A 13,252-nucleotide genomic window follows, 5' to 3' on the forward strand; every position below is an offset into this window, starting at 1 on the left:
TGATTACTTATCTGAGATCTGAGGGCCAAAAAGCTATTGTTATTGCTTCTTTCTAGAAAATTGAATGTTATTCCACAAACCACCTGGCCAAATCTAAGTTTGCAAACTGGGGATGGTTGAGCTCTCATTTAGGGGGCAAATCCTTCCTTTGGAAACCTGATGTCGATTCCTTGCAAATCACTTCATTCCTGATCCTCTGACCATCTTTTGCTCTGCATAGAATAAAAAACAGGAGTGTGTTTTTATTCCCTTGAGAGTCCTGCTAACATTTTCCCCCTTTTGCTTGCCTGTGGTTATATGTTGCAGTAATTTAGGATGGAATTAGCTCACAGGAGTTTTTGCAACAACATGGTGCTATCTTGTCGAAGACTTGCTCACTCCTCACAAAACTCCCTTTATGCCATAAATAAATTAAAACTTGATTTTCTACTAAAAAGTTAATGCTGTTCATTGAGAAAATACTGGCAATACAGGAGCTAGGATAATCTAAGAACGGCTGCAATTGCTTTTCAATGACAGCGTCTTAATCTCTGTATTACTTTTTTCTTTCCCTAGGTAAGTGGTGTTTTATCTTCGTTGCTTCAGGGAGTGTTGATTTGTCTGGTAAGTGTTCATTTTGCTGTGGTACATGGTACTACTTCAAAGATGCATGTGAATTTGCCTGTGAGAACCAAAAGGCAAACCAGAAAGCATAAGCGAACATTGGAAATGATTTATACTGAGAAGGCTGGTGTGTGTTAAATCTTGTTCAGATTTTTTTTTTTTTTTTCTGAGAGCTTACTTTGGAGTTACAACACACTTTGTTCTTTGGTCTGGAAAAGAGCCCAGGGGCTGATTAAGTGTTGATGAAAACTTGCCTTCCATAAATTCTTTTTATGTGAATTTTCTTGTCTTTTTTTCTTTTACTTCTTTCCTTTTTTTCTTTTACTTCTTTCTGCCTTTATTGGAATTTTTTAAATGCCCTCCATTCAGATTTTGATAAAACCATAAAACTCCAGATAGAGGCATTTTGCTGAAGTTTTTGCTACTTACGTATATTGTGTTACTCCAGTATTTTGACTAAATTGTTACCCAGAACCTCCTTTGCTTTTCTGTTCTCCTCCTCCTGTGTCACGGTGGTTTCATCTGTACGGTATTAATGTTCCACTGGTACTCAGCACAATGTGGCGATTAAGTCCTACTTCTCAATAACGTTTTTATTAAGCTACTGAAACAAATATGTCCCTAAATTTCTAGCTATACTGGCACAGACATTATTTTACTGATTCCTTCTATAAATTAGTGACTGAGAGTTGCTGTTTTTCTAGATATGTTGTTGATACCAAGATTTTTTCCTTTAAAAGAATGACCAAGGAGCTATCCAGGATGAAGATGAATTGCAAGGAGAAAAAAAAAAACACACAAATCATTTGATCTGTGAATTTCATAGTCGAATATACCCAACATCTGATGATTTTATTTTCTTTCTTATAATAGTGGACTCTCCCACTTTTTTGAGCTGACACAGAAAATGCTAGACCACATTGCCTTTTGAAAGGAATGTAGGAAATTCCATTTCTCTGTGTGTAATATCTATAGACCTTGGTTATCTTACATTATAGGTTCAGATTATTGGTTCCGTTAGAAGTAATTGTTCTTTAAAAGCACTGAATTTGGTTTAGCTATATTCTGCTGTCCTCTCCTTCATGTTCACCATCCCCCAAAATTTTGCCATTACATTAATAAATTTAGCTGAGATATATCTATATCTATATAGTTAGTTAGTTGCTTAAAGAGGCTTTTATTTTAAATATACATTAGATCTATTTGCCTTTTGGGTGAAGGGTTCTTTTTTGGTTTTTTTGTTTTGTTTTGTTTTGATTTTTGCTTTTGATAATCTGACCTTAAAATGTTTTACTTGTGTTTATGTGTGTTTAATAGAACATGTTTGAAGAAGAGTCCCCAGAGGTCAACTAAATTGCTCTTGAAACGTTCAAAAGACTGCAGACATTGCTTTAAATAACCCACATGGGATTTTGACCCCATGCGGTTTTCAGTCCTGCAACAGAATTTTTCTATTAAAGATTCTGGATTAAAAAGATCAGAAAACAGGAGACAGAAAGATGGAGGGGTGAAGAAGGTTAGATTTCAAACTTGCATAGGCTTTTCTCCAGACTTTGAAGCCTATCAGAGACCCACAGACATGTGAACCACGACATTATTTGAACAGCCTGCTTAACAACGGGCTGAATGGAGAACCACATTTTAAATTGACAAAGTTAGCCCGTGCTGAGAGTTTTTTATTATTTGCCTTTGACCTTATTGGACACTGTAAATGAAATATAGTGGTGCAGGTTTAAAAAGGCCAGGGGCTACTTAGTTATACCACTCCTATGATGGGAGAAAAAAACCCAAGAGTGAACAAATACAGTATATTTAACTCTATCCCCTTAACTCAGACCGCAGTAATATAAATGGTTCCAATCTGTAACCCCAGTTTGGTAAGAAATCTTTTGTTATTTTTAAATTATTTTCACTATATTCAGGTAAGCCACACAGAAAAGTCAAAGCTGGAGAGGGGGCTGAGTTTTATTTTCACTATAAAGAGAACTTGAAAACACTTTATTTGAGATAAAGTCTATTTTTAACTTAGGTTTCATAATTTCTGTCATGCTACTTCTAATGCTTCTACATGCTACTTACTGCCACTCTAAAATCAGATGCACTAGAGTTTCTGCCAGCAAACTTATCTAAAATATCATTATTTTTCTTATTAAAAAATGTCAATCTAGCTATCTGTAACATACAATGAGCACACTGGATTTCCACTGCTGGGTAAAAGCAACTATATGATTATACAAGTGACAATTGTACAATGTTCATTTCTATATTGTTTGAGAACTCTTATGTGATACGGATAACTGAAAGATACTATACTTCCTCAACATGAAATTTTTAGTTCTATTAGGTTCATTTTGTTATATTGCGTTTCTTAAATAATTCAAGTATGATAAAATATATTGTAGAATTGGACTGAATTATGAAATGCATTGTAATTAATTTCTTTCCTCTAGTGACTTGTGTTAGTACTTTGCTGATAATAGGAAATATGATGTATCCTGGACCTCATGAAGATACAATGTTAGAGCAGAAGGTATAAGACATGTCAGGCACTTCAAAAAACAGATAGAAAACCAAGACGGAATATGAAGCCTGGAATAGAAAACAAGCATCTTAGGAGAAAGAAAGGCACTGAAATTTTCACACAGTTAGCCATACGGAGAAAACACAGTTTATTTTTCTATGACTAATACGATCATTTTGCATTCTTACCATACCAGGTGGGAGAAATTGGGATATGCTTTTTAATATATATCCATCTCTTCTCATTTAAACCATCTTCTGCCATCCTAAAAAAGTAGGCAAAGCTTAACTTCCTGTAGGTTCTGGCTGAAGAGTATCTGCTCTGCCTATCTGCAGCCCCCAGCCTCAGCATGGCCTCCTGGTATTGGGCTGGTTCACATGTGTGCGCTAGCTGGGACCCACTCAGCTGCATCAAGGTTTGTGCGTGGCATTCAGACTGCTGCTGTGAACTGTGGTTTTGCCTCTTCTGGCTTGGTACGTCCTCTTGAGGTCTAGCTAACTCACATTTGGCCCCGACCTGGTATGACCACCCTCACCCTGTACCCAGGCTATCAGGCACAGTTCATGCTGGGAAGTTCACAGCCAGCACAACCTTCTCCTCCTTCCTAATGGGCACGGTGGAAACCTGGGCCATCTCCCCAAAGCAGCACAGTAAGCTCAGGTGTTGGGGACCTTAAGTTCCCTCACTGAATCCAACCGTTTGGGCCTCCCACGTTCTTCCAGACACTCTTTGAAACAGTATGTTCCCGAAAACCGAAACAGGAAGCAAGCTAAAATCCTCCTCACCCTCAATATTGCTCTCAGACAAATTTCACAATCCTGCCTGCCAGGATTTTGAAATAGAGAGAGGAGGTCAAGTTATCTTTCTGTTTCCCTCGCCTCCACATCTTTCTCTTCCCACAGTTGTTCTGGAAGGGTGTTCTGCTTTCTTTACCTCATATTCTAGACTTCTCTACTCAGGGCATGTAATAAATTCTAAGATATAGTAGCCAGGCTTGCCTCTCCATGTGCTAAGTGAGAGCAAATAGGACTTAAAAAATTTTTCTCTCTCAGTTCTGACCTTTATGACTGTTAACCCAACTCCAGGATTCTATTTGGTCATCAAAGACCAAATTGACCCTTTCTTTTCACCTTTCCTTGTTTCTTGTTTCTTTTCTTTCTTTTTTTTTCTTTTTTTTTTTTTTTTTTTTTTTTTAAGACGGAGTCTCGCTCTGTCGCCCAGGCTGGAGTCCAGTGGCGCGATCTCGGCTCACTGCAAGCTCTGCCTCCCGGGTTCACACCATTCTCCTGCCTCAGCCTCCTGAGTAGCTGGGACTACAGGCATGTGCCACCACGCCCGGCTAATTTTTGTATTTTTAGTAGAGACGGGGTTTCACCATGTTAGCCAGGATGGTCTCGATCTCCTGGCCTCGTGATCCACCCGCCTTGGCCTCCCAAAGTGTCTCTTCTTTCATTTCTACCGTCACAGCCCTAAAGCCCTTTCTATACCAGACAGATCAGTGCATTGGGCTCACAAATGAGCAACTCAAGTGCACAGAAATGCAAACGAGAGAAGCACATCGAAATGTGTCTACCATGCTGCGTGTCCTTCAAGGAGACTGGTGTGGGTTCCGGGGGATTGTGTGTTCGATCAGCAAAAAAATAAAAATGATATTAATTTTTTTTGATGGCTTATGTCAGGGGCATAGAGAAAGGCTGGATCTAGACTTAAGGGGAATTTGGTTGATTGGCCAAAGGGTTCAGTCATATAGAGCCATAGTCCCAAAGTGATTTCGGCAAAGCAGTCATTCCATAAGATGTTCTGACAGACACAGAATAAATGTATTTGGGATTGCTGTATACCATATGGCCCCTCTTAAGACTCTTAATGTGTATTAGCATAGTAACATTTCATATAATTCCTGCCACATAGGAATACATAGAATACCATTTAACCCAGGGGGGCCATATTCACGTAACATCTATTAACAATCCAGAAATCTTTCCCTTGAGAACTGCTGCTAGTGTAATGATGAAGCTAGAAATTGGTTTTGGTGAGAACCAATAGGAGGAAAGTAGAGCTTTAGGAAGTTCTTTCAGTTTTTATTGAGGGCTTACTCTGTCCAAGGCACGCTGATTAATCAGTCCAAAAAGATGAATGCCAAATCGGTGCTTAAGGACTCAGAATTTCCCAAAATTGCCATGTTTATGTGTAAGTATAGAATGTCAGCTATTTACAGTCAGTTTGCTATATAGTACCAGTAAAATACTCTGCTTGTATTTGATATATCAAGATTATTAAAGAAATTACCAACCTTCCCCCAAAATAATTGTTTTTAGTGAACAGTTAACATTATTTCCTTTGCTGGGTAGGCGTGATATATTAATGGTGATGGATATCAATTGTGTATCAATGGAGATGAATGAATATCAACACCTTGAACTATCAAGGTATTCCAAAATATTTGTATGCTAATATTGCTGAAACTAAGCCTTTTTTGGTGATCTTTGTTTTTGTTTGTTTGTTTGAGACAGAGTCTCGCTCTGTCACCCAGGCTGGAGTGCAGAGACGTGACCTCAGCTCACTGCAAGCACTGCCTCCCAGGTTCAAGCGATTCTCCTGCCTCAGCCTCCCTAGTAGCTGGGATAACAGGCATGCACCACCACACTCGGCTAATTTTTTTTGTACTTTTTGTAGAGATGGGGTTTTGCCATGTTGGCCAGGCTAGTCTTGAACTCCTGACTTTCAAGTGATCCGCCCTCCTTGGCCTCCCAAAGTGCTGGGATTACAGGCATGAGCCACCGCACCCGGCCCTTTTTTGATGATCTTTGAAAGAACCTATATGAAATAAAACTTGAAGAGACCTACATTTCATTTCATAATGAATTATCTCCTTTTTTAATTGAAAATATTACAACTTTCTATGTTAATCATGATAAAATGCCTCAGAGGACTTTTTGTGTTTTATACAGCTTGACCAATTTTATGTTTTAATTTTTAATTTTTTTCTCCTTCCTTCATATAGTATTCTTCTTTTTTAATGTGCCTTTATCCTCACTGAATACCCTGACATATTCAAAACCTCCTACAGTTGATGTCAGTAATACTAAGTGTCAGGATCTCCAAATTCATCTACTTCCAGTTTACTTTGTCAATAATCCTTGTCCTCTTTTCAAAAGTGTGGCATATTTTGAAAAACAATTAGATATTTTTAAATCTGTGTAAAATGGGAGAGTCCACTGTAAATCTTTGCTTTACCAAAGGCGGTTTATTCAGCTACAATTTCTCTCATTTTGGTTTTTTTTTCTCTTTCTTCCTTTGGCCACTTCAGCCATTCTACTATCAGAAATTCTGTCACGAAAAACAAATGGATATGAAATCTGAAGATAAAGGTTTGTAGGGAAAGAATAAAAGGATCATGAAATGTCAGGGCTGAAAAATATCTTAGCATTCATCCTAGTGTTCTATTTACACCAGCCCTATTTTGGCTCCCAATCTGATTCTCTTCCTATTGCATCAAACTGAGTTTTAAAGAAGTTTGAAACTATGCATTTAAAGACTATTTGGTGATTATGTTAATCTCCAATTCTGCCTATTTTTGATTGTGTTAAAATCAGCCAAAGTATAGAACATAGAGTTATACTTATGCCCAACATCATAATATGCCTTCAGTTATTAACATATATTGTAGGTAAGCTTGTTATTATTTGAAATGTAAATATTTATATGTGTAATGTGTAAAAGTTTTCAAATACGGGTCATAACATATCCAATGGTTTATTTGTCTATGCCACTAATACATCTTTGGACACCCAAGTTTAAGTGCAGTACATTTTGCTGGTTGATGTACCAAGGAATGACTTCTAATTCTGATGAAATTTGAACTTCATATTGCAAAAAATAATCATCATTTGCTAGAAAAAATTAAACCCATTTAAATTTTTATCATAGAAAAAGCTAAAAGAAATTCTAAGTATATTTTTGTAGGTAAGCCACTTTGGAAATTTCACAGATAAAACAACACCAGCTTGTTAACAGAATTAAGCTACCAAAAAGACACTCCAGAATGGGCCGTAACATAACTTTTTACCAATGTAACTTACACTGTGATTTAAAAGTGTGTATGTGGTCAAATATGTTTCCTTTGTTTTCACTGAAGTATTTTTATTCAGTAAATACTGTCATTATTTTATCACCTTCGTGTTTTAAGCTCAAATTGTATTGAATCATATTTAATAAGTAAAATAATCTATACTCCTGCAGTGATATTTAAAACGAGAAGTCTGAAAGTGATTCAAATCCATTTTAGGATACCAGATTGAAAAACAGCAACTTAATGTTGAGATACAGTCATGGGGTGCACGGTGATATTTTGATCAGCAATGGACCACATATAGGATAGTGGTGGTCCCATAAGATTATAATGGAGCTGAAAATTTCTTATCTCCTAGTGACATAGTAGCCATTGTAACATTATAGCATAATTACTTTATTTTTATAAATTTATTGTGGCCTAAGTGTAAGGTGTTTATAAAACCTATGGGAATGTATGCTAATGTCCTAGGCCTTCGCGTTCACCCATCACTCACTGACTCAGCCAAAGTAACTTCCAGTCCTGCTAGCTCCATTCGTTGTAAGTGTCCTGTACATGTTTACCATTTTTAACCTTTTTTTTTTTTTTTTTGAGACAGAGTCTCGCTCTGTCGCCCAGGCTGGAGTGCAGTGGCATGATAAGCTCCGCCTCCCGGGTTCAGGCCATTCTCCTGCCTCAGCCTCCCGAGTAGCTGGGACTACAGGCGCCCGCCACCACGCCCGGCTAATTATTACTAATTTTTTTTTGTATTTTTAGTAGAGACGGGGTTTCACCGTGTTAGCCAGGACGGTCTCAATCTCCTGACCTCGTGATCCACCCGCCTCGACCTCCCGAAGTGCTGGGATTACAGGCATGAGCCACCACACCCGGCCCATTTTTAACCTTTTATAGCACATTTTTACTGTACATTTTCTATATTTAGATACACAAAGACTTACCATTGTGTTACAGTTGCCTACAGTATTCAGTATGGTAATATGCTATACAGCTTAATAGGCTAGGTGTGTTATGGCTAGGTCATACCATCTAGGTTTGTGTCAGTAATCTCTATGATGCTTGCATGACTAAACTGCCTAACAATGCATTTCTTAGAACATGTCCCTATCATTAAGCGATGCGATACGGTATTTGATACTATCTTCTTTTGTTTCTTTGAGTTGGAGTTTCGCTCTTGTTGCCCAGGCTGGAGTGCAATGATGCGATCTTGGCTCACCACAACCTCTGCCTCTTCATTTCAAATATATTCACAGTTTGGAGGGTTAGCTATGAATTTTTCCATTTGTGGAGACAATTTTATGAAATTCTTGAATTATTTAATAGACCTATTAGTGGTAAATTCTATAACTTTGTATAACACCAACTAAACTGATAGGGACTGAAAAAATATTGCACTGTTTGAATTCCATAATGCCTTATTTTATAAACGACATGTAATTCCCCTTGTTTGAAGTGAACAGAGAGTTAGAGGTGACTTTATCTTGTTAAATTATAGGTGTTAATTTTGATTGCAATTCACCCGAGAGCACTTAGCTGAAGTATTTACCTGCATTAATTTACACAATACACACCCCAACTATAATAGATTAAAAGTCTACATTTTAAAAATGGTTAAATCATTTCTAAACATTTTATTACTTGCTGATACTATTTCAAGGCAATTGTGTATTTCATTTTGTTGTCTTGATAAGCTCTAAAGCCTAATGCTTTTGTTTAATATAAAAATTAAGGCTTCAGAATCACCATAGTGATTGTTTCCTATGAAAGAATGTATTATTTCTCAGATTTTAAATTACTCAAGGGTATAAAAAAGTATAAAAAAATAATTTCATAGATTATAATAAAGCCAATGTTTTATACTGTTTTTTATAAAATGTAAAATTAATTTGAGCAGCTAAGTCTATTAACATCAAAGAGTAAATCTATTTAAGTGAAACATTATTTTCATATGTAAGCTTTTTTATGAAATAATTTTAAGAGAAATATTAATGGAAATTTTTTTCTTATACACTGAGTCATTTACCTTATTTGATATGTGTTCTTGAAAAGCAGATATATTTTTCTTACTATCCCTCTTAGGAGATATTAAAAAGTCATATATAATTTTTTTTTTTTACAACCAGTGATGCAGCATTTGCACAATTATCTCTGAAGGTTTTTTTCCAGATGCCTCTGCACCAGAAAGAAGGTTCTAGACATAGATATCCCGCAACTACACTGATCACACAGGTGCCAAAGCACCGTTTCAGTTCTACAGTCAAACGTATTTAATTTGGTAACCAAATGCGTCAATTCCTTCAATTCCCATAATCCAGTTTTTGTCACCTATCCAAGTCCATTGTGGGTGACCAGGGAGTTTATCTTTACCTATTCCTGAGCTGCCTCCTTTTTAACCCATAGCACAGGAGGATCCAACTGCATTTAATATACAAAGTGTAGAGAACTTTAATGACCAAGTTAAATTAAACATATCATCACTCTGTCATTTAATCAATTATTGGGTGCCGCCATCAAGGAGTTCATAGATAATATTGTTTGAATATGTATATTTTAATAAAAAAGAAAATATATGCTTTCCTCTATCACAAAGAAAGTTTTAGTGAAAAATGCCTGTAGAAACAGTTCAAATAAAATTGAAAGAACCACAAGTTATTGTCTTTTTGTATTTGCATTTTTGCTTGCTTGATTTTAATAAGATTTTAATAAGTTTGGTGGTTTTTTACAATGTAAAATTCAGAAGTGAGATTCATTTTCAGAGTTTTAGAGAAAAGCTGAAACCGACTCGAATGCTAGAAGGCTTGTAGCTCAGCCTCCCCTAGCTCCCTTCTTCTTTCATCTGCCTCTTGATCAGGAGCACTCCTGGACTGGACACTGGCCAAGTCCTTGGCTTGGACTCTCCAGCACAGCTTTTCTTCTCCTGTGACCCATGAATGCCTAGGGAAGGCTGGGCCACTTGGCATGTTCTGGACTGAAGGGAGATTTGATCATCCTTAAATGCCACACCAATCTCTTTGTAAGGTTCCAAGGAAGACAAAATACAGGCCTTTCCCTGGAGCTTAACCTGGAGAGATTTTTCCTGTCTGCAACCTTCAAAGCATATTTTGTGTCTTTGTGAGAGTGTTGAGGGGAGAAGGCCAAGTTTTTCTTTTCTTCTTCCTGCTACAATACAACTCTTTCACAAAGCATGCCCTACCCTTTCTTCATTTCCAAGGGCAGAGCGTGGTGGACTTGTTCCAATTCAAGGACTATGTGATTGTGCTTTCAGACATTGCCCCTCTTCTACTGAACCAAGGAATAGCACATTTAATCTAATTGAATTCCACTGCAGTGGTTCGTTTATGTTTTTCCCAAGAAATATTCCCACTGCTGAAGCTTGGTGTTTGAATTGTACTATAAATAGTGCTATATGTGATAAATACTGCTAAGGACAGAAATCCATAAAATGTGTGTGCTATGGATGTTCAGTAATTGTTATTCATATTTAGATATATTAAATATCAAGAGTCCTGAAATTCATATACTACGTCTGGGGAGTTTTGTTCATCAAAAAATAAAACTCTCTGTAGCTGAGACTTTACCCTAACAGGTGGCTGCCTCAGTTTTAAAAGAAATTTCAAAAACAGCTAGGTGACATTAAAATGTGTGAGGTTTCCTCTACCCCCTAGGACAAAAACTCATGTGCAGTCATGCAAAAATTATCCAGCATTCATATCAACTTTCTTATTGAAGAATTTGGTGCTAAACCATGTTCTTTAGGGAAAAAGTCCGTAACATACCAGATAAGTTAACCATTCAATTAGAAATTAAATAAGAGTGATTAATGTGTGGGAGTCTAAGTCTCTTTGTAGGTCACTCAGGACTTGCTTTACGAATCTGGGTGCTCCTGTATTGGGTGCATATATATTTAGGATAGTTAGCTCTTCTTGTTGAATTAATCCCTTTACCATTATGTAATGGCCTTCTTTGTCTCTTTTGATCTTTGTTGGTTTAAAGTCTGTTTTATCAGAGACTAGGATTGCAACCCCTGCCTTTTTTTGTTTTCCATTTGCTTGGTAGATCTTCCTCCATCCTTTTATTTTGAGCCTATGTGTGTCTCTGCACGTGAGATGGGTTTCCTGAATACAGCACACTGATGGGTCTTGAGTCTTTATCCAATTTGCCAGTCTGTGTCTTTTAATTGGAGCATTTAGTCCATTTACATTTAAAGTTAATATTGTTATGTGTGAATCTGATCCTGTCATTATGATGTTAGCTGGTTATTTTGCTCGTTAGTTGATGCAGTCTCTTCCTAGTCTCGATGGTCTTTACATTTCGGTATGATTTTGCAGTGGCTGGTACCGGTTGTGCCTTTCCATGTTTAGCGCTTCCTTCAGGAGCTCTTTTAGGGCAGGCCTGGTGGTGACAAAATCTCTCAGCATTTGCTTGTCTGTAAAGTATTTTATTTCTCCTTCACTTATGAAGCTTAGTTTGGCAGGATATGAAATTCTGGGTTGAAAATTCTTTTCTTTAAGAACGTTGAATATTGGCCCCCACTCTCTTCTGGCTTGTAGGGTTTCTGCCGAGAGATCCGCTGTTAGTCTGATGGGCTTCCCTTTGATGGTAACCCGACCTTTCTCTCTGGCTGCCCTTAACATTTTTTCCTTCATTTCAACTTTGGTGAATCTGACAATTATGTGTCTTGGAGTTGCTCTTCTCGAGGAGTATCTTTGTGGCGTTCTCTGTATTTCCTGAATCTGAATGTTGGCCTGCCTTGCTAGATTGGGGAAGTTCTCCTGGATAATATCCTGCAGAGTGTTTTCCAACTTGTTTCCATTCTCCCCGTCACTTTCAGGTACACCAATCAGACGTAGATTTGGTCTTTTCATGTAGTCCCACATTTCTTGGAGGCTTTGTTCATTTCTTTTTATTCTTTTTTCCCTAAACTTCCCTTCTCGCTTCATTTCATTCATTTCATCTTCCAGGGCTGATACCCTTTCTTCCATTTGATTGCATCGGCTCCTGAGGCTTCTGCATTCTTCACGTAGTTCTCGAGCCTTGGTTTTCAGCTCCATCAGCTACAAACAAATGAAAGAACATTCCATGCTCATGGGTAGGAAGAATCAATATCGTGAAAATGGCCATCCTTCCCAAGGTAATTTACAGATTCAATGCCATCCCCATCAAGCTACCAATGACTTTCTTCACAGAATTGGAAAAAACTACTTTAAAGTTCATATGGCACCAAAAAAGAGCCTGCATCGCCAAGTCAATCCTAAGCCAAAAGAACAAAGCTGGAGGCATCACACTACCTGACTTCAAACTATACTACAAAGCTACAGTAACCAAAACAGCATGGTACTGGTACCAAAACAGAGATATAGATCAATGGAACAGAACAGAGCCATCAGAAATAATGCCACATATCTACAACTATCTGATCTTTGACAAACCTGAGAAAAACAAGCAATGGGGAAAGGATTCCCTATTTAATAAATGGTGCTGGGAAAACTGGCTAGCCATATGTAGAAAGCTGAAACTGGATCCCTTCCTTACACCTTATACAAAAATCAATTCAAGATGGATTAAAGACTAAAATGTTAGACCTAAAACCATAAAAACCCTAGAAGAAAACCTAGGCATTACCATTCAGGACATAGGCATGGGCAAGGACTTCATGTCTAAAACACCAAAAGCAGTGGCAACAAAAGCCAAAATTGACAAATGGGATCTAATTAAACTCAAGAGCTTCTGCACAGCAAAAGAAACTACCATCAGAGTGAACAGGCAACCTACAAAATGGGAGAAAATTTTCGCAACCTCCTCATCTGACAAAGGGCTAATATCCAGAATCTACAATGAACTCCAACAAATTTACAAGAAAAAACAAACAACCCCATCAAAAAGTGGGCGAAGGACATGAACAGACACTTCTCAAAAGAAGACATTTATGCAGCCACAAGACACGTGAAGAAATGCTCACCATCACTGGCCGTCAGAGAAATGCAAATCAAAACCACAATGAGACACCATCTCACACCAGTTAGAATGGCAGTCATTAAAAAGTCAGGAAACAACAGGTG

General features: G+C 37.5%; 1 protein-coding gene across 1 annotated transcript in view; it reads left to right on the forward strand.

Moving 5' to 3' along the window:
• The window catches only part of SAMD5 (sterile alpha motif domain containing 5), a 441,477-nt gene extending 437,244 nt beyond the window's left edge, over window positions 1-4,233 (forward strand). Inside the window, exon 2 of the mRNA XM_063725048.1 lies at window positions 556-4,233. Within this exon, the coding sequence (XP_063581118.1) occupies window positions 556-741 (186 nt within the window). The 3' untranslated portion in view covers window positions 742-4,233. The remainder of the gene's footprint in view (window positions 1-555) is intronic.
• Window positions 4,234-13,252: the final 9,019 nt, after the last annotated feature.

The sequence above is a fragment of the Pongo abelii genome, chromosome 5, assembly GCF_028885655.2.
Source record: "Pongo abelii isolate AG06213 chromosome 5, NHGRI_mPonAbe1-v2.0_pri, whole genome shotgun sequence".
Taxonomy (NCBI): Eukaryota; Metazoa; Chordata; class Mammalia; order Primates; family Hominidae; genus Pongo; species Pongo abelii.